The sequence below is a fragment of the Lycium barbarum genome, chromosome 3 (genome assembly GCF_019175385.1).
Source record: "Lycium barbarum isolate Lr01 chromosome 3, ASM1917538v2, whole genome shotgun sequence".
Lineage (NCBI taxonomy): Eukaryota > Viridiplantae > Streptophyta > Magnoliopsida > Solanales > Solanaceae > Lycium > Lycium barbarum.
In genome coordinates this window covers 129687701-129709608 of record NC_083339.1, presented here as the reverse complement: position 1 = coordinate 129709608, position 21908 = coordinate 129687701, and the positions used below count along the sequence as shown (strand labels likewise).

The 21908-nt window shown below is 37.5% G+C and overlaps 3 protein-coding genes and 1 pseudogene across 17 annotated transcripts in view; 1 reads left to right on the top strand and 3 right to left on the bottom strand.

The window, feature by feature from the left end:
- Positions 1 to 1211: 1211 nt before the first annotated feature.
- On the top strand, positions 1212 to 5262 carry LOC132634172 (uncharacterized). 5 transcript variants are annotated; one of them, XM_060350466.1, is made up of 8 exons: positions 1212 to 2869; positions 2957 to 3124; positions 3245 to 3639; positions 3792 to 4315; positions 4407 to 4505; positions 4635 to 4733; positions 4832 to 4888; positions 4962 to 5262. In XM_060350466.1, the coding sequence occupies exons 4-8, from the start codon at positions 3806 to 3808 to the stop codon at positions 5112 to 5114; spliced, it is 918 nt and encodes a 305-aa protein (XP_060206449.1). In that variant the 5' UTR covers positions 1212 to 2869; positions 2957 to 3124; positions 3245 to 3639; positions 3792 to 3805; the 3' UTR covers positions 5115 to 5262. The 5 variants fall into 5 exon arrangements, with proteins under 5 accessions (XP_060206449.1, XP_060206450.1, XP_060206447.1 ...); XM_060350464.1 differs by having other exon boundaries at positions 1213 to 2869; positions 3728 to 4315; positions 4835 to 4888; XM_060350462.1 differs by having other exon boundaries at positions 1214 to 2869; positions 3728 to 4315.
- Positions 5263 to 6814: 1552 nt separating this feature from the next.
- LOC132632479 (nuclear transcription factor Y subunit C-1) lies at positions 6815 to 12634 on the bottom strand. The gene is made up of 2 exons (XM_060348439.1): positions 11810 to 12634; positions 6815 to 7061 (listed from the first exon to the last, which is right to left on the bottom strand). The coding sequence occupies exons 1-2, from the start codon at positions 12478 to 12480 to the stop codon at positions 7058 to 7060; spliced, it is 675 nt and encodes a 224-aa protein (XP_060204422.1). The 5' UTR covers positions 12481 to 12634; the 3' UTR covers positions 6815 to 7057.
- Positions 12635 to 13226: 592 nt separating this feature from the next.
- LOC132632477 (uncharacterized) overlaps positions 13227 to 21908 on the bottom strand; it is a 36394-nt gene continuing 27712 nt past the window's right edge. For 3 of the 11 annotated variants that reach the window (XM_060348433.1, XM_060348431.1, XM_060348432.1), the window contains exons 2-4: positions 21727 to 21825; positions 16113 to 16228; positions 13227 to 14747 (exon numbers count right to left, since the gene is read on the bottom strand). In XM_060348433.1, coding sequence (XP_060204416.1) covers positions 14043 to 14606 — 564 coding nt within the window. In that variant the 5' untranslated portion in view covers positions 14607 to 14747; positions 16113 to 16228; positions 21727 to 21825 and the 3' untranslated portion in view covers positions 13227 to 14042. Of the gene's footprint in view, positions 14748 to 16107; positions 16229 to 21699; positions 21826 to 21908 lie in introns of all 11 variants that reach the window. The other 8 variants (XM_060348436.1, XM_060348435.1, XM_060348437.1 and 5 more) reach the window with 5 other exon arrangements.
- LOC132632478 (nuclear transcription factor Y subunit C-1-like) lies at positions 16239 to 21707 on the bottom strand (annotated as a pseudogene).

The following is a 21908-nucleotide window of genomic DNA, read 5'->3' as shown; positions in this document are numbered from 1 at the left end:
CTCGAAAAGAAAAATATAACATTAAGCAACTCTACAAATAGAAAGGATAAATAGGGCATTAATTTGGTAACTTTTGTCTCTCAGGCTCCTCATTTTCTCTGCCGAAGAATTCTGATAAGAAATAATTGAAGGAACAAAAAAGTCCGCCATGTTCCTTGTTTTCGCTGCCAAGTTTTCTTTATCAAATCAGTCAGAAAAAAAAAAAAAAAACACTAGAAACTTCCGTTTACAAAAAGAAAAAAGCCCTCAACTTGTCCTTTTATTTTTGTTTTCTTTGTTGCGTTGGTAAGAAATTCGGTTAAGTAAAAACTGTAAACTATAAACTAAAAGAAAAAGAGAAGAGAACTTGGGGTCTCTCTTCGTGTTTCCCTTGCCCTTGGTTGTGTACTTGTGTTCATGGCCAAGTTCTATACATAAGCTAATCTGTTCCTTAAAGAGTCGGGAACCAAAATGTCCAAAAAATAAATAAATTATTTTGAACCAAACAACCCTAAAAAAAAAGGTTATAAAAGTACCTTTAGCGTAGTAATTTACTGCGCTAAAGCATTTCACGAAGACGAAGCTGTTAAGTGCTTTAGCGCAATATTTTACTGCGCTATATAAATCTTTCTCTCACCTATTGCGTAGTAAAATACTGCGCTATAGGACTCCGCATTAAACCCATCGGGTTCCACCACTGGTCCCTCCAGTGGTAAAAAAAAAAGTTGAAAACGCCATTGGAGGCGAAACCGAGGTGGTCCCTACACCCAAAAACGTCATTTTCTATTAAATTTCGTTCGGAAAGTTTACATTCTCGGTATATTCAAGTCAAGGGGCAAGATTCTAAGTTCGAATTTTGGGAAAAAGCGGCATACAACTTGATTAAAATAACTCTACAAAAAATCTTCGATTAAGATTTTCTACTATGAACTTTTGTTATTATTTTGTTATATACATTATATTTTAAGCATGCTTAACATTTAATCCTTGCTATTTTCCAAAAAAAAAAAATCAATTTTTTTTGTTCTTGTTCGGACTGGGCAGTGGCTTTTGCCACTGTTCCGTTTTTTTTTTTGTTTTGTTTAATTCATTATTTGTTAAATGTTTATGAATTGTTAATTTGTGTTTATGAATTGTTAATTTGTTAAATGTTTATGAATTGTTAATTTGTTATATGTTTATGAGTTGTTAATTTGTTAATTATTTATGAATTGTTAGTGAATTATTATTTTGTTAATTGATTATTTGTTAAATATTGATTATGAATTTATTAGTTGTTAAATATTGTTTATGAATTGAAAGAAGTTGATTGGTAATGAATTATTATGTTGTTAACACTTTGTTTGGATGATTGTTATGTATTGTTTTGACATTTATCGTATTGTGTTGTATTGTATAGGACCAAATCAGTGGTTACATAAAATTAGACCTTTCGTCGTTACATAACAATAAAATTAAAGTAACAATCAAAGCAAGCATTGTATTTAAACTAACAACATAATATAATACAAATAGGTAACAACCATCCAAACAAGTTGTAAATGATTATGAATTGTTAATCTATATAATTTTAAAAGCGTGAATATATATATGTTAAATAAAAAAGATTATCTTAAAAAGAATAGTTAAAGTTCTTCTTTTCATAAATACATAAGCTAACGAAAAAAATGTAAAGTTTGTAGGAAAATATGTGGTCGACGAATATACTCTTTTAGTTTAATTTTATCGTAGTTGTGTTCGCTATTTAGTCAACTAAAAATATATCACATATTCAAAATAGAGTTCCAAACAGATATTACTGCTGAATTTCGATTCCCAAACTAATTAACTTAACAAGTCTTTGCCATCACATAATTCAAAAGTAATTAACTTAAAAATCTTTTCCATCACATATGTGTCCTTACTATCACATATTAAATTTACTGCATATCCCATGTTAATTATTCACAAGATATAATACTACATAACTCACATATTCCCTACAAATTATTAATTAGTTAATATAATTTATCTTCCATTTCAAGAATAATGACTAATTTAGTTTGTACAGACCGGACTCTTTCATGGATACGAATGTTCCCCCGGGCCCGATGTTCCCCGGCGCTCGATGCTCACCCGGGGCCCGATGATCACCCGGGGCCCGATGATAGATCAGTATTGTCTTTGCAAGACAATCATAGGTCAGAGTTATTATGGGCCGGTACTATAGGGATATCTACTAGGCTCCATCCCTGTAGGCTGCAGAGAGCGTGGGCTCTTTTACGCGAGCACCCCCCACACCCTAGCGTGTTGGAGATATTGTTTCGGGCGGCATCTACCGTTGCGTGTCCGTTGGTCGGGTACAACATGATTGGGTGTTTATCACGGCCATAGTTAAGCGGTGGAGGCTAGAGACACGTACCTTCCACCTTCGCACTGGTGAGACCACGATTACACATCAGGATGTGGAGGTCCTCTTTGGATTGCGGGTAGATGGAGAGCCACTACACACTCGGTACGAGCCTCCTCCTGGTCAGACGTGTGCGACAGAGTTGACTAGGCTCACCCACTTCGTGCCTGATGTCGAGGGCCAGATTTCGGGACAGAGTCGGGTTAAGATTAGTGCACTCTGCACTTATTTGGAGGGTCTGGATTCGGTTGGCGACGGTACTCGCAGGACGATGTTGATCGTCATGCCCGTTTGTACCTGCTTATTATATTCGGGGGCCTTTTGTTCCCGAACTCATCGGGTGCTTTTGTCAGCTTACGTTATTTGGTTTTCTTGGAGCATCTGGACTGCCTGGGAGACTACAGTTGGAGTGGTGCTGTTTTGGCGTATCTTTACAGATGCATGTGCCGAGCGTCTGTTGGTGTTGTCAGAGATGTGTTTGGATTTTTTGCTCTTCTCCAGGTAATATTTTAAGTGTGCCTTCCTTTAATGTAGACAAATCTCTTGAAATGACGACTTAAAAATCGTATTTTCTAATATCGCTTACAGTTATGGGCGTGGGAGAGGATGCTGCCTTTTCAGCCCGTACCTAGGCATCAACTCGAGATTGACATGCCTTATGCGAGGAAGTGGACAGCGGGTTTTGATCGAGATGTGGATACGCACCACAGTATTCTTCCATTCCGGGACCAGCTTGATCACATGACGGACGATGCGGTAAAACTATTTAAATTTACATTAACAATTTAATTAAACGTCTTTTCTACTTGGTGATCACTCATTTGTATTTATATGTTATGCAACTATTTATATGGACGCCGTACGCTGCTATATTAGATGGTTTGCCGCCCTTCTGTAGAGCAGGTCAGGGGGTTTGGAGGTCGCGGTGTCCATTGATACACCTGGACATCGTAGAGGATCACATACTCGAGCGTGTCTTACGATAGTTTGGGCATACACAGAGTATACCCCCTGACGTCCGTCATGAGCTCCGACACTACCAGCGGGACGATCGGGCTGCCGTTGATGATGATTTTCTGGCTTTCATGGATGTCCAGCTCCACCGTTGGGAGAACAGGTTGGGCACTTTAGCGGTGGTCGGCCATTTGACTCCCATTGAGCATTACATGCGCTGGTATCATCAGATCATACGCTGATTGATCGGTAACCCAGCTTTGCGTCCCCTTAGGGATGTAGGATACTCAGCACTCGCGGGGCAGTACGAGGCATTGGTAAGTTTATCGTATTTAGATTTATTTAATTGCATTAATTGTTACATTTTAAAAATAAACTTTTTTTTTCTGTTGAACACAAATGCAGCTGGTAAGCGTACAACGTTTACACATCTTGGGGTTAGAGCATATGACTTACCCTGGGCTTGCAGGGCTTGCGGCGGAGATGGTACGGATATCCGAGGATGGTATCCAGCAGGCAGGCGATATTAGGCGCAGGGAGGAGCCTGTTCCGGAGGCTGAGTATCAAGCAGCGCCAGGAGGAGGACCGGATGCTCCCAGAGGAGGAGGCCGTGCTGGCAGAGGACGCCGTGCTGCCGAAGGACGCTATGCGCGTAGAGGACGCGGTGCTACTGCTAGAGGACCTGGTGGTGGAGGACACCATCTGGTAGATGAGGCGGATGAGGCCGATCCCATTCCAGAGGGCGTTCATGGTCTAGTCCATCTGCAGCCGTTCCAGGCCGGTGGCAGCTCACCTGGGGACTCACCTACGTTTACGTCGACGCTCTTACTTGCTGAGATACCCGGGTCTTTATCACAGCCAAGCCAGAGTGCATACATGGAGAAGCGTGATAACGTTGATTGGGTGGCGTTACGCGCTTCATTAGCTAATGAGCGGCCTGTGAGGAATTTAGAGGGAGCCAGGATTCTTGACTTTGATGAGTTTTTGATCCCGGTTAGTATTTAAAATACTTATTTGTTCATTTAAATTATTTATTTTAAATATATATATGTTACTCATTATTTAGTAATATTTTATATTTTAGGATTCGGCGCCAGCGGGTCCACCAGAGCCACCCACTCAGGCATTTTCTCATGGGTCTGCTGAGCCAGCGATGTCTTCCCATATGACTACCGAGCCACAGGTAAGCTTTTTATTAAAATTTATTTTATTCAATATAAGGTCAATATTTAATATACACATTTTATTATTTAAAGTACTTATTTATTTTAATATGTATTTTACTTATTATTTCGTTTTTTTCATATTTTAGGATTCGGCGCCAGTGGGTCCACAGGAGCTACCCATTCAGGAGCATTCTCATCAGCTTGCCGAGGCAGAGGTGTCTTCTCATGAGACTACCGAGGCGCATGTAAGTTTTTTACTTAAAACTAATTTTATTCAATATAAAGTAAATATTTATTTAATTTTTATAACCTTTACTTGGACTTCGAACAACATCTCGTCTAGAAGACTACCTCACCACACCCATCTCAGGAGCCTACTCAGGCGCCCATTGGCATACAGGTTTGATTAAATAAATAACGTTAATGTATTCAATATAAATAAGAAATGGTACTAATTATTATATATTTTTTAGGTTCATCCTTCGGCGCTCGCGGTGGCAACTCCTGACGAGTTAGAAGTCGAGTTTCCAGACCTAGCTCAGCCTGAGGTTCTGAGCCTGCCAGCGGGACTAGATCCCAAGAGGAAACACGTTCTAGTTAAGGGCGCAAGGGTTAGGGGAAGATGAGATGATCATGACTTGGAGCGCCTGGTTATTAAGAGGAAAAAGGGCGATGGAGACGATGGCGAGGGCGGTGGGGATGGTATGAGCCTTAGGCCTAGGGATAGTCTCCAGCATACTACATGTGGGACCCATCCTCGATAGTGTATATATATTAGTGTTGTACAATTTATCGTAAATATTATATATTTTTTTGCATATTTACAAATATTATCTTAGTCTTTATTATTGTTTATAGTTTCACATCCTAAATTGATAATAAAAAAAAACGTGACATATTCGAAATAAAGTTAAGTATTAATTTAAAAATAAGACGAAACCCTAAAAGATAAATAACTTAAAGCTAATGACTACAAGTCTTCAAACAAAAAAGGACTTCGAACACTTTTCAACCACTAAAACGACAATCCAAAGTATTGCGTATTTTTGATGTGTTGAGCCTATTTTATTAATTGTACAAATATAACTAGGGTTCTATATAAAATATTGAAGTTCCGGAATCTCAAAGCATAATTAATATACGGCTAAACTACGTAAAAAGAAGTGAAAATGTAAGAGGCTAGTTTTGGGTTTAATGCGGAGTCCTATAGCGCAGTATTTTACTGCGCTATAGGTGAGAGAAAGATTTATATAGTGCAGTAAAATACTGCGCTAAAGCACTTAACGGCTCCGTCTCCGTGAAGTGTAAATTACTGCGCTAAAGGTACTTTTGTAATTTTTTTTGTTGGGGTATTTTGGTTCAAAATGATTTTTTTTTGGGCATTTTGGTTCCGGACTCTTCCTTAAACCTATGTAAGACATGTAGCTGCCAATGGTAGGGACCACTTTATCGTCAAAGTGAAAGTTACTTTTCAGCAGCAATTCGGATTAATCAACTCTGAAGCATGTATCGGACACCAGATGAAAAATCCAAAAAAAAAAAAAAAAAACCTGTGGCTCCGTTAATTCATGGAGTAGTGTGTTTGAAACCTTTTCTTCAGTTTAAGCACTCAGTATCTCAAATTGACTGCAGAACTAGCATGTTTGAAACTGCAAGCACGGCTCGACAGACTCGCGCTTAACTTGTTTATGTTCAACAAGATTATTTAATCCCTACTCCTTTAATGTCGCAAATCCTTTTACATTTTTAAGCAAGGTCTTTCCCTGCATGCAATTATGCTACGAGACTAATGGTATTCCAGTCAATTCTGCTGATCTCACCTCTACTTGCAAGGACTAATAAAGAACTCTTTGAGACACCAAAAAGTGGTTACTTGAGCTTATCTTTGTGGCAAAATAGCTGTACTGAACCAAACAAGAAAAAAAGGGAGAAAAAGAAAACTCTACAAGGCATTGTTGCCACTAGGTTCGACTAATCTTTTTTTTTTTTTTTTCCTTCTTATGACGTGATGTCTCAGCTAATTTGCTTGCATCTGGACTATTCCATCAGGTACCTGCTACCTTCCTCAAGTACAAGTACCGAGTTAACTCTACCCATCAAGACTTAGAACTCACAAGGACGGGAGAAAGTCACCTCCTATTTTTTGTCTATGCAGGAATTTGAACCTTAGTCACCAAGATTTGCACTAGGTTGGGTGACACTAGGTTTTACTAATCATCCCAGTGCTGATAAGTTTTAGTGGATCCATCATAACACTATAGCATGAGAACAATAGTCAAAACACTAAAAAGGACACAAAGAGAACTGATTGAAGTAACATGCGCAATTGTTATGCAAGAAGTAAGATCAGTTTATTATAACACCGGAAACCAGAACTCCATAAGCATTCTGATAAACTACACAGTTTTATACAGACAAAATGACTGAAGGATTCAAGTCATTACAGTTAAGCCAGTATCAAGGGACAGTAGCAAAAAGGTGCATTCACATTTGAGAGGACCCGTGGCATTAGTAACTAATAACTTCCCTTGTGCCACTAAGCATCCGGGATCAGCAGCAAATGTGATCTTTAACTGCAGCAAAGATTAAATAGAAAAATTACTACAAATGATTAATGAGTGAACCATATGAATGAGAAATCAGAGTCTTGTATCCTCAAACAGAACCATATTAAGAAACTACAGCAAACAACTACTAAATAGATAAATTAGCTGCTTAGCCTAGCAAGAAAAACATCATCAAGAAACTACAACCCATAAACAGAACTGCGGAGTAAGAAAGTTTAACCTTAGCAATCATAGGCCATCTACGAACTAAGATGCCAACATCATACCAAAGAAATTAAGACATGCCACAAATGAGTGAATAACATGAATACAACCGGATTAACGAATACGAATAGCTCATTAATTATGAGTCGTCTAAACCAAAAAAAGAAAAGAGGGGTGAAATAAATAGGAAAAGTATAGAGGTTGTTACAATGATAAGTTCCACGTTAAAGAAAGAAAGAAAAAGGTTGGTGGAAAAGTCACCATGAACTAGCTAGACTATAAACAAGCAATATCAGATGTTCACATGCATTTTCTATATCAATTAATAAAACGCTAATACATGAATTTACAGAACAATGAGAGCAAGCATGCCACATGATACACATCAGAAAATTAACACCAACCAGCCAAGTTTGCAAGGCTTAGAATCATATCCGAGCTCCAAATGTGATGTTATGAGATATTTGGCAACCTAAACTGCATTCACGTTTATGCTGCTCACACGTGATATTTGGCATTTGCAACTCAACATACATTTCCTAAAATAACATTTCTAAGAGTGACGGTGTCCGAGCCAATATTAACCAGGTACCTCTTAAATTAACATTTATACTCTATGATTTAGTTATCTATAGGGATATGTTGAACATGAAAAATATTAGAAATAATTTAGTTGTCAAACCAACTAAAAGATTGTGTTTATTGGGATTTCATTTATCAAAATCAATTAATAAAAGAGACATTTATTTGACTACGAACTCCATATTTCCAAACTAGCACTAGATATTTAAATCAGCTCTACATTAAGTAAGAATATGAGTTATACTTTCACAAATCTTTGATATTCTTCTGCTGTACAGGAAAAACACTTTTTAGGTCAACATTACAAAATCCTCCTATATGTTAGCCCTTGCAATCCGAATCCCAGGTTAAGTAAATGCTATTTCTTTAATCATATAATTATAAAAGTGTAAGATTGGCCAATCATGGAAAAACAGATGAAAGTCATTTTACTAATATTATATATCGGATACGCATCAATATGAATGAATAGAAAAAAATGACAAAAACAGCGGAACCCTAAATCTCTCTTCAGAATAGGTTTCTCAACCCGCACCAAAAAGTAGTAATAATAACAATACACATGAAGACATCAAACTTACACATAAGACCAAAAATGGAGAAGTTATAGAAATTTCCGAAGATGATAATTTGCTATAGCATATGGAACTGTAACAGCCCAGCCCACTAGTGATATTGTCCGCTTTGGGCCTAGGCCCGCACGGCTTTAAAACGCGTCACTAGGAGGTAAGGCATGCTTACTTATATACCCAGCACCTCTCCTGTGTTATGCCGATGTGGGGCTTTTCCTCCTAAGCTGGGGTGTCACATACACCCCCTCTTATGGACTCAGCGTCCTCGCTGAGGTTTGCCCCACCGCATGGGATTTGCCTAGACTCAACACTGAGGTTTGCCCCGCCTACCCGGGATTTGCCTAAACTCAGTTGAACTCTAGCCCCCTATCAACAAGGCTGACACAGGAGTGGCTCTGATACCATCTGTAACAGCCCAGCCCACTAGTGATATTGTCCGCTTTGGGCCTAGGCCCGCACGGCTTTAAAACGCGTCACTAGGAGGTAAGGCATGCTTACTTATATACCCAACACCTCTCCTGTGTTATGCCGATGTGGGACTTTTCCTCCTAAGCTGGGGTGTCACAGGAACCATGTACTGATCCTCCTAAGTTGCTGAACAAAGAAAATCATCAAATTCATGCATGAACCTATGCCTTTGGCAGCATTCGAAATTCTGTAGCCAATATCATGTAGACTTGTTTTGAAAATAAAGCCAGCAGAATTACATTGTAAACTGCCTAAGCTGAGTTGGAACGCATAAAACGTAACTTGTGTCAGCTTCTGAATAGTCCAATCCTACATTCCTATCTATCTCTAAGAACTACCATATCGCAAGCGAGATAAGTACATCTCTGTTGAAGGATGGTTCCTGGTAAACACAACAGAGAGTTCCTACCATAATAATTTTAACATATTTTAGCAGATAACTTTAAATTTGAATTTACAGTTTTACACTTTATGTTTTTTTGATGAAGTTTTTACACTTTATGTTTTAGTCCATCTAGCCGACACAACTCACTTATTGGTAATTTACCTTAAATTCAGTCCCACTCTGTTTGCATCAAGAGGTGTTGTTTCCTTTGAAGTACTCTAATTAGAGAACCATGTTCTAGAACATCTAGTAAATACAGCAATAGCTCGTCTATTGTCCATCTTTAGAGAAGAAAACTCAATTTTGACAGGGTTTCTGCTGGATAATCTGCTACTTGCTAAACCAATGTAATGCAAAAAGTGAACTTTCTGTGACTAATATGAAAAGAATTCAAATTTACGGTAGTCATGCGAGATATGGCAGCAATGTACTGCTATTAATTATTAAATTAAGAGGGAATGCTACACTAGTACTAGGTCCACAGGTTAGGTAGTTGAAATTCAACTTTGTTTAAACATGATGTGCTATAAGTCTTTCTTTCTATTTTGATAAAGTAGAGTTTCATACTGTGCATTGTTCTTCATCCTTTACAACTGTGATAACTGATGAGTACTGGACATAATCACTCCATTTCCTTCTAATTTTCTTCCCCTTCCTCTTCATTCAAATAGACTAACCCTAAAGAGAAGAGGGATCAAAGAGGGAAAAAATAAAGGAGGATTTCAAGAATTTAATCTACTCAACTATGAGAATCAAACTGATTAATATTTAATTATATTCTGGAAGACACTGAAATAACCCTAATTCATTTTCCCAATGAAAACAAGATAAATATAAACTGTGATCATCCATTAACCATATATAATTTTAATTTAGCAAGTGTTTGAAGTAACTCTTGTAAAGTTTTCTATTAAAACAAAGAAAAAAGAGTTAGGAACATCCGACCGCATGCAATTCTAATTTAAAATTGAGCTCACTAATATACTTTTTTCTTGATTGGTCTCACTAATATACTTCTTTAATTAGGTTATCTGGAGTTTTGGACCTGGCAATAAAATGAACCAAACAATGGATGAGTAATGAGTTACAAGCCGCTGCCTAAACAGTCTCGTCGAGCAAAATTCAGCTGTTGAAGTAACATCTAAAGTACGATTTGAAAATTCTATCACCAGAAAGAAAGTCACTTCAAAATTTTCATCACTATATTAGCATATTAATTAGGTAATCGGATAGACAAGGATGTCCCATGGGATTAGCTAATCCCCTTTCTATGTGCGATAGCTAATCCCACCATTTTAATACATCCCCTGGGATTGTTATCCCTTATCCCACCAACCAAACAACCCTTGAAGGTCAAATATAACTTCCACTCACGCCCTAAAAATGAATCATAAGACAGTGAATGCTTTTTAACTCTAGCTTCATTGAGAAGCCAAAGTGAGAGACCCCCCTACTGACACAGTTTTTAGAAATATATAGGTGAGCTTCTACCATGAACAGAAAGTCATTGACGCGCTGACTGCTCATGCAAAGCACCAAATATTGGTTCCTAGCTGTCCTAGTTTCTCTTTCTTGGCATTTACGCAAATGACAGATAAAGGAGAAAAGAAATGGTTATAACTAATCAAATCCAACTATCCTAGTTCTTCGGACTTGCTCTGGATTTTCTTTCCTATAAGACATACTCTAAGCCGACGGAATTAGTAACGAATTTATTCCCACTTTACCTACCGGCCACGTGTTCTATATGCACTAGTGTAACCAACAATTAATTTATAAGGAAAAACCAAGAATTATACCTTGGTATGCATGTAACCTACACAAAAGCCTATGAGACATGGAAAACACTTTCTGTACTTTGCAAAACCAATCAAGACAGCAGATATTAGTTGTTTCTCAAGATAATAGGTAACGGTTATGGATGCGATATCCCAAGCATGCATATATGTAATTATTGCATAGGTAAGAAAGTTGAAAACTTATGCCTTGCATCTCAGCATCAAGACCGATAACAGTTACCATTGTGATAAAATTCGCAATATCAGATTAAGAGAATCAATCATGAACTCCTTTATAAGTAGTAAAAAGTATCAAGCAAATGTGTGAAAGCATATCAATATGTTGTTCTAAATTTGGATACCCACAAAATCAGATATGCCAAATCACTTTCTCCACCGATGCAAAATATGAAGCAAAATTGATTGATGAAAATCTAGACTGCACATTCAACTCCTATCTCCATGTTACAGCAATATCTGTTTTTAATTAAGTAAAGAGAGAATGCACAAAATTATACAAAGTACTTATTCTAATTTAGCAAAGATTTCACTAAATGTGTTCAACATGCAAGAAGGCAAACATATAAAAAGCGAAAGTATACATAGCTACTATCTGATAGAAGTAAAATTAAACCAAGGAACAAAACTTGCAGTCTTAACAACAAACAACTTGTAAGAAAAAAAGAAAGTTACTACCTTTCAGGAATATGGAATAAAGCAATTCCAATCTAGCTTATCTAGATCTGAAGGAAATGAGAAAATTACCTTTGATCATCAACATTACCCTGTCCACTAGCATAGTTATTATCCTCAGCAGTCTGCCATACAGACTGCCACGCTTGCGAGGGTGGTGGTGGAGGCTGAACATACATTGAGGGATCAACCCCAGGCATAGCAGGCCTACCCATCATAACCCCAGGGGGAGCAGGCTGTCCCATTGGTGGATAATAATACGGAACACCACTTGCTGTAGAGCCTACCATTCCAGGCCCAAGCGCAGCACCCTCTTCCTTGATCTCATCCCTCGGAACAATATCAACAAGGAAATCGAAAATGTCAGTCCTCGTAATGGCCGCAGCGATATCATTCTTCTGCAAAGTACGACGCTTGTTTTCCTCAGCGTGTAGCCAAGAACGAATGGTGAGTTCAAGAATGAAGAGCTCACATGCTTTAGCAAACAAAATGGGTGCTTCAGCTGAGATCATACGGACATCCTCGTCAGCTTTCATGATCTTCTTGATACGGGCAAGAGGAAGTTGGTGGTTCTTGAAATCGTTAACGTTCTCAATTTCTTGACGCTGGTAGTTCCAAAACATCTGTAGCTCTTGTTGTTGCTGCTGAAGGAGATGGTGGTACGGTTGCGGTGGGTACCCACCTGACTGAGCCGCCGCTGCTGCCGCCGCATTCGCCGCCGATTGCTGAGGGCTGTTGTCCATACTTCACCGGTGGTTTTTTTTTTTTTTTTTCTATTTTAACACACTCAAAGAAATGGAAGATGGCTTATAGCTGTGCTCAATATATTATTTTAATGAAGGAACTAGTGTTGTAGGTTGAGGTACAAATTTGGAAAAGCAAATGAGGGAATGGGGGCCCATATACTTTATTTTAAGGACATGAAAATCTTACTAATAGTGGAGAGGATTTATGGAAAATATATAGTCCTATCTACTACTTTGTTTTATTATTGGAGGAAGAAGGCGTGGGATCCACATAAGAAGGAGACTCAAGTTCTATTGGCTTATCCTTAGCTTTCATTGTTGTTAGATCGAAGAGTCCTTAAGCCATGCCACATGGAGAGGTCCTCGTTCAACACGGGGACTTATTTAAGCTAAAGTGGCCCCTCCTCTCATATCTAAAATCTATAATTCTATAATATCCAAATTAATTGACGCATCTCATGTTACAGTAATTCAAAGTTAAGATATTATTCTTTCCGTCTCATTTTATTTGTTGTTTTAGTTCACAAATTTTTATTAGTGTTAACTTTACAAATTCAAGATTAAAGTTGGTAATTCTTTTCAACTATATTTTTAACATACCACACAAGAGAGGTAAACCGCACGGGGGCTAAACCGAAAAAGTGTGCAGGGGATTTTGAACCCAAGACTTTCCATTTGGGAGATCACCTGCTCAACCAACTCGGCCGTCCTAGCGGGTATTGTATTTATTAATGAGCGTGAAAAGAGAATGACAGTTAAAATGCAACAGAGGGAGAGTAACAAACATTTGTCATATATTTAGTTTACAATTACAACAGAAAATATACATGTTCTACTTTTTGTGTAAGGGTTCTTAATTAAAGAAGAGGTAAGTTCATTCACACGTTACATTTAGTTTATTCCACCATGGCATCATGAACAGTTTTATCCCTTCTCAGAACATTTTTGACAACTTCAGGAGCAGTTTGCTTCTTCTTTTCCACGTCCTTTTTCTCCTTGTCTGAAGTCCGAGAAGCAGCAGCTGCTTTAAGCTTCTTGCTAATCTCCATCTTAGCATTTTTCGCCAGCATATTGCGAATTTCTGAATCGGACAACTACCTTTTCTTTGAGACTTTAACTTCAACTCAGCTATGCGTCTCTTTTTCTCCAGAAAAGCCTCCTGATTCAGTGCACTCATAGCAGCTTCTGCATGAGCTCTCTTCAAATTCCCACCAGCTGGCTGGCAAGAGTGTGCTGCTTGCCTAGCTGTAGAGGCATAGGGCTGCGCAGCATTTGCACCTCTCGTCTTAAGAACTTGATCCTGCTGAATATTTGCTCCAACTATTGAGCCAAACCAGAATTTCCAGTTTGTACGGAGTTTGAAGCTGTAGGGAGCTTCACACCTGAAGCAGAAGATCCATTAGCAGCAGGATAGTTTGTACCCTGCTGCTGGCAGGAAGACAACGGAAAAGCTGAAGCTTGATTGTTCACGGGAGTAGAAACCTCCCTTGCCTAAATAGGTCGGTGACAGTTGGGGCACGAAAGACTTCTGTTTCGGAAAAGCTTTAAGCAGTCATACTTTATCTGACATAGTTTGCAAGATTGCCACAATGTCTCAGGTTTTGATGGCTGGGGAGGCACCGGGTGGGCTGAAAATTAGCATCAGTTGAGTTTCTCGCACTAGCTGGGTTCATGGAAAATTTACGAAATTCCTGCTGGTTGCCTTGCATGGGCATACTCCTTATGGCCATAGCTCGCCGATGGCCATACATCATTTTTTTGATTCTATCTGACAACAAACTCCATGCTTCACATATAATCTTAAACGCCCCATCTGCCCCAACAGATTGATTTTTATCAGGGTGAAGAGCTAGAGCAAGCTTTCTGTAACGTTTACTTATTGTTTCATCATCAGCTGAGGAATCCACAGAAAGGAAACCGTAAAAATCCACTTCACCATGAATCTTCTTCTCATAAGCAACATAAACATTGACCACCTCCAGGAACTGAGAAAGATCATCAAGGCCTGGAAACAGATTTTGAGCCTTCAAAGCAAATCTTTGAGCTCCAGCAATGTCCCTCTCAGTTAATTTCCTCTCAGCAATTTCTTTGGCCCTAGCAGCTTCATCTTTATTACATTCCATTTGCCTACAATTTTGGCAGGCCGCAAATAAGACAACTTTATTGTCTCCCTCAGATTCAACCAGCAACTGGAGCAACACTCGATAACCTGGTTATTGGGTGAAGTTAATTATGGAGAAGAACTGTCTTCAACTCTTCAAACCCTATAATACAAACATCACAAAAACGTAAGTCAGAAAAACCACAAATTAAGCGGGAAATAGTACCAAAAAAGAAAAAAGGGTATAATAATGCCAAGTAATAACGGCTTTAAAAAAGAAAGGCAAGCCGGATTAAGTGTGAAACTATAAGTTTGATTACGTTTTTTATGGATATCATGAATTAATGCACTATCTGGCTTCCACGAACACCAGAAAAGCACAAGCAAGGCCCTGAAAGATTCTGAACTTTACGGAAAAAATCTAATTACTAATAAGACAAGCTGACAAGGGAAACTTACAATAACGTCTATCATTATACCGTTTGATCTATTAAAATTAACCGTGTTAAACCTTTCTAAATCTAACCATGATACAGTTCCATCTAAATGAAATAATTGCATATCACCTTCTAGATCGGACAATGTTTATTGAGAATCACCATTTTCTTATTACCAAAAAAATGAGATATATTTCATCAATTAGCCAAATGTAAAGGACTGTGGACAAATAGAAGTAAGAACCAACAAAGATGGGATAGAAACTTCTCAACAATCTCTCTCTTTGACAGGAAAGGAAAATTTAACTTCATGCCAAACCATGGATGTTTAAGAAGCCAAAAACAAAACCAAAATGATGGAGAAGTTGAAAAGTAACATTCTCCGTACAGCAGGACATAGCAATGACAAAATCAGGACACTCATTCCAGCCATAAAATAAATGCATCTTGATATTTCTCTCCTATCATGTGCCCAAATCTATAGGAAACTGGTCAAACAATCATAGGAAACCGACAAACTGAAATACCGACCTTTTGAAAACCTAAATTACAATGGCGCGAAAAGCAATTTTCAACATCATTAAGTTTCTCTGAGCACTTAAATAGTAACAGAATATGCTATGAACCACAGATGCATCTCTTCATGCTCATTTAAAGCTCGAAGTACCATTTGTACAAATGAAGTTGATTTATACAGATTTCTACTGAGATCCATTTTTCAGAACCAAAAAAAAAAGCCTCAAGCCAAACTAGTTAGTGTTGGCTGTATGAATTCTCTGCATTAATTATTTTCTCAGAAACAAAAGTAAAATTCGACAGCTCGAAAGGACATCCTAAATCTTCGTTCTTAAACCATTCTGAACTGATAAGTAATAGATACCAATTTATGACTGAAAATCTACTTCCTTTTACCGAAGTTTCAGAATTTCAGATTAGACACTTCAAAAAAAGTGAAAGTGGCACTTTCTTTTCTTTGTAAAACATTCACCACAAAATTTAGAACTGAATCTCACAATCAACAACAACAACAACATAGCCAGTGTAATCCCACAAGTGGGGTCTGGGGAGGGTATAGTGCACGCAGACCTTACCCCTGCATTGTGAGGTAGAGAGGCTGCTTCCGGAAGACCCTTGGCTCAAGTGCAGCAACCAAAGCAATTATGAAAAAGAAAATATGGCAGTGAAGAACTGAATCTCACAATCAAACCTTCAAAAAAAATCAGAAGTGTGCATCACTCTCAAAATAGACTTTAAAAATGTATAGATTATAGGTAGATTCTATATATGGATTCTAAAGCCTTGAATCAACATAGCAGGACAGGAACTCAGCAAGATAACTAAATCCCTCTAATTCCAAAGTCATCTATAATCAACACAGATTAAAAAGGAATAAGGGCTATATAATAATAATAATAATAATAATAATAATAATAATAATAACACACACACACACAAAAAGTAATATTTTCTGGAAAAAGGACAAAAAATTAGGAAAAAGGCCTTGTTTTCCTGAATTTAAAGTAATATTTTCAGGTTTGGCCTGGCCCTATTTATTTTGATCTTTTATAGTTGGGGGGAGGTGGGTTATTAGAGGTTAAACCCTTACCATGGTTAATTTTTAACCATAGTTAAATTATCCAACTTTTTGTAATTTGGAGAATAAAATTTAATAAATTAGTTTTTGGGCTATATACATTAATTGTAACTTTCCTTGCTAAATTTTTTTCCTTATATTTTCTTCTGTCTTTTAAATCACATCCCGAGAAAAGTTTTGAACTTCTGACTGTAATTGTACTTCCTTGAATAGATAGGATTCATATTAGATTTCATCTTAATATCTAAATCTCTTTCAGATTTAGTAATCTTAGTAACTTTTTTTTTTCTTTCTTCTTTTTGTTGACCGGGAAATTCATTTGGAGCTGACCCTTTTGGGCCAACTGCAACCTTCGAAACTCGAGGATGATGGACCCACCCATCAACCCTTCTTCACTTAAATACCAGAGTTAGTTGGCTTGGCGCGGGGCTTGAACCAGTGATCTAAGACATAAGTCCCTCAACTTTGCCAATTGCACCAACCCCTGGGGGCCTAAACTTAGCACTCCCTCAGTTGCAATTTGTTTGTCTGGTTTAGGACTTGGCATGGAGTTTAAGAAAGTAAAGAAGACTTTTGAATCTTATATGTAGAATGTACCAAAATGCCCTTTAATCTTGTAGTCTTAAACATGCCATGTGAAAGTTGGAATTAAAGAGTAGGCAAAAAAGGAAAGAGGTATTCTTTTTGAAACGGACTAAAAAGGAAAGTAAGGGAAACAAATTGAAAAGGAAGGAGTAATTTTTTTTTTTTTGATGAAGTAGATTCATTAAAAGGCATCAAGAAGATGCAAGTTTTACAAGGATAAATCAGTTAAGTTCACAAAAATAAGGATTGGTAGCTTCTTTCTAAACCGGAGGCTGAAGATATATACGTGCAACAACAACAACAACAACATACCCAGTGAAATCCCACAATGTGGGGTCTGGGGAGGGTAAAGTGTACGCAGACCTTACCCCTATCTCGGAAGATAGGGAGGCTGTTTCCGAAAGACCCTTGGCTCAAGAGAAAACATGATGAGAAAAGGTCAGATAAGCACAAATAGCTCAAAGCAATATGAAAATGCAACTAACAAAAGCGAAAAGGCCCTGATAAAGCAGTCTGAGAAGAAAGAAGCATTTTCAAACTAAAATGACTTTTAAGAAAAAAAGATTGGGATTGAGCAATTTTTTGGCTTTAACTTATTTGAAGCACTTTTTAACTTAGGTTAAGCTATTTTTTATTTTTATCAAATATTCAAATAAATTAAAAATGACTTATAAGCTGATTGTTTTGACGACTTAGAAGCCAATCCAAATGGGCTCTTATTAATACGAAGGAAATGACAAAAAGTTATCTTTGATCATCACGGTTACACTGTCCAGTAGCATCCTCAGCAGCCTGCTAGAGGGACAGCCATGCCTGTGACGGTGGCAGCGGAGGTTGGTGGTACATTGAGGGATCAGGCTGTTCCATTGGACAGTAATAGTAGGGCCCACCACTTGCTGTGGAGCCCACATTACCAGCAGCAGCCCCTTCCTTGTTCTCATCAACAGGAATAACGTCCATAAGGAAATCGAAAACTTCATCGAGTGATTGCCGCTTCGAGATGGTGAGTTCCAGAATGAAGAGCTCACATGCTTTCGCAAACACAATGGGTGCTTCACTCGAGATCATGTGGACATCCCCGTCAGCATTTCATGATTCTCTTGATGCGGGCTAGAGGAAGATGGTGGTCTTTGAAATCGTTAAGATTCTCAATATCTTGACGCTGAAAGTTCCAAAATATCTCTACCTGTTGTTATTTTTTCTCAAGGAAGTGGTGGGGTTGCGGTGGGTATCCACCAAACTGAGACGCCGCAGCATTAGCAGCCGATTGGCGAGGGTTGTTTTCCATGGCGATTTGGACGAGGTGGCGATTTTTCCTATATTAGCACAGTACACACAGAAATGGAACAACACTTGTGTAGTTGGGCTCTATATATACACAGATTAAAAAAAAAAAAACTAATTACAGATATTAAAAATCTAATTCCGGAAATTGGCCAAAAATGCCTCTATACTATGGAAAAAGGTCTAAGTATAAATTTTTAGTTTGAAGTTCCATAAAATTGGAATAGATTTTTTGTTTACAATTTTAACCTTGATATTTCAATAACTTAGATATGGTTGAATCATAAATTGCAGAAACTGGAACAAAAAAATGCAGAAATTGTGCAAAAAAAGTGCAAAAACTGTGCAAAAAAGCTGCAGAAACTGTGCAAGAAACTGAAACAAAAAAGTGCAGAAACTGTGCAAAAACTGTAGCTAAAATCATTGTAGAAACTAAACAAAGATCAGAAGCTAAATATGTGCTGAACCAAAATTAAAACCGACAAAATTAAATCCCCATCAGATTTCATGATCCTCTTGATGCGGGCTAGGGGAAGATGGTGGTCGTTGAGAATAAATTAGTTTTTGGGCTATATACATTAATTGTAACTTTCCTTGCTAAATCTTTTTCCTTATATTTTCTTCTGTCTTTTAAATCACATCCCGAGAAAAGTTTTGAACTTCTGACTGTAATTGTACTTCCTTGAATAGATAGGATTCATATTAGATTTCATCTTAATATATCTAAATCTCTTTCAGATTTAGTAATCTTAGTAACTTTTTTTTTCTTTCTTCTTTTTGTTGACCGGGAAATTCATTTGGAGCCGACCCTTTTGGGCCAACTGCAACCTTCGAAACTCGGGGATGATGGACCCACCCATCAACCCTTCTTCACTTAAATACCAGAGTTAGTTGGCTTGGCGCGGGGCTTGAACCGGTGATCTAAGACATAAGTCCCTCAACTTTTGCCAATTGCACCAACCCCTGGGGGCCTAAACTTAGCACTCCCTCAGTTGCAATTTGTTTGTCTGGTTTAGGACTTGGCATGGAGTTTAAGAAAGTAAAGAAGACTTTTGAATCTTATATGTAGAATGTACCAAAATGCCCTTTAATTTTGTAGTCTTAAACATGCCATGTGAAAGTTGGAATTAAAGAGTAGGCAAAAAAGGAAAGAGGTATTCTTTTTGAAACAGACTAAAAAGAAAGTAAGGGAAACAAATTGAAAAGGAGGGAGTAATTTTTTTTTTTTTTTTGATGAAGTAGATTCATTAAAAGGCATCAAGAAGATGCAAGTTTTACAAGGATAAATCAGTTAAGTTCACAAAAATAAGGATTTGTAGCTTCTTTCTAAACCGAAGGCTGAAGATATATACGTGCAACAACAACAACAACAACATACCCAGTGAAATCCCACAATGTGGGGTCTGGGGAGGGTAAAGTGTACGCAGACCTTACCCCTATCTCGGAAGATAGGGAGGCTGTTTCCGAAAGACCCTTGGCTCAAGAGAAAACATGATGAGAAAAGGTCAGATAAGCACAAATAGCTCAAAGCAATATGAAAATGCAACTAACAAAAGCGAAAAGGCCCTGATAAAGCAGTCTGAGAAGAAAGAAGCAGTGTCTACCATAGATAAATAAGATAGTTGTTTTTGGTGAAGGTGCAAATACTAATATTCAGATCACCATCTACTAACTTCCTTTTCTTTTTGGAATTTCAATATGAAAATACTATTTAAGAAGTTTTTCTTTTTTACTCCTTTTTCAAGAACAAAGTCCTTAGTTTTCATTTACCTTAACTTTTTCAACAGTCATAGTAACAATGATGTTAGCACTGAGTTGATAACTAAGACTATGGTGTAAAGTTTTAATGACTGATATATGATTTAGCCATGTTTTGCTACTGCTTAAAAGAGAGTTGTATTACTCAATGCTTTTGCACCAAAGATTTAAGGTCTTAGACTGCAATTCAGCAGAAAACATGAACTCTGCTTTTGTGTATTCTGATCAACCTAAGCTGGATGGAAAATTGTATCAGAGTGAAAACCAGTGTTTTTTACACTCAGATACAGTCCAAAAACCAGAACTTGGATTCAAAACTATCACTATTGTCTTTATCTGATACTTTGCAGTCTGTGTTATCATCAAACCGACAAAATATTGTCTTTTGCATAACCTCCTACACTGCATACAGTCCAAAAACCAAAACTTGGATTCAAAACTATCACTATTGTCTTTATCTGATATTTCCAGTTTCTGTTATCATCAAACCGACAAAATATTGTCTTTTGCATAACCTCCTACACTGCATACAGTGCAAAAACCAGAACTTGGATTCAAAACTATCACTACTGTCTTTATCTGATCCCTTCCAGTATGTTTATTAAATACACTCCTCTATCGTCCATCTTTAGAGAAGAAAACCCATTTAACAGAGGTTCTGCTGGATGAAAATGAAGTTTCCACTAGTTGCTAAACCGATGGAACGCAAAAAGTGAACTTTCTGTGACTAATATGCAACGAATTCAACTAGAAGGTAGTCATGTGATATATGGCAACAATGTACTGCTATTAATTATTTAATTAAGAGGAATGCTATACTGGTACTAGCTCTACAGGTTATAGGCTGTTGACATTCAACTTCGTCAAAACATGCGGTGCATTAAATTTTTCTTTTTATTTTGAAAAAGTAAAGTTTCATACTGTGCATTATTCTTCATCCTTTTTACAATCGTGATAAGTAGTGGAACATAATCCCTCTTTTTTCCATTTTCTTCCTCTTCATTCAAATAGATTAACCCTAAAAAAAAGAGGGATCAAAAGAGGAAAAAATAAAGGCTGTTACCATTATCAAAAAAAGAAAGAGGAAAAAACAAAGGAGGATTTCAAGAGTTTAATCTACACTACGATTAGATCAAACTGACTAATTCAATTACTTCTGGAAGAGACTAAAGTAACCCTAATTCAATTACTAGGCTACACTCTTCGGCACCCACTAGGTTTACTAATCATCCAATTGCTGATAAGTCTTGTGGATCCATCATCCAAGTATAGCACGAGGAAAATAGTCAAAACACTATAGGAGAGGAAGAGAACGTATTAAAGTAACATACACAATTGTTACACAGGTAGAAAGGTCAGTTTATTATAACAATGAAAACCAGAACTCCATAAGCATTGGATAAGCTACACAAAGTTTTATACAGACAAGACAATGACTAAAGGATTCAAGCCATTACAGTTAAGCCAGTATCCATGGACAGTACCAATAAGGGGCATTCACATTGAGAGGACCCGCAGCATTAGTAACTAATGGCTTCCTTTGTGACACTGAGCATCTGGATCAGCGGGAACATGATCCTTAACTGCAGCAAGATCAAACAGAAAAATTATAACAAAAAATTAATTATTGAACCATATGAATGAGGAACCAGAGTCTTGTATCCTC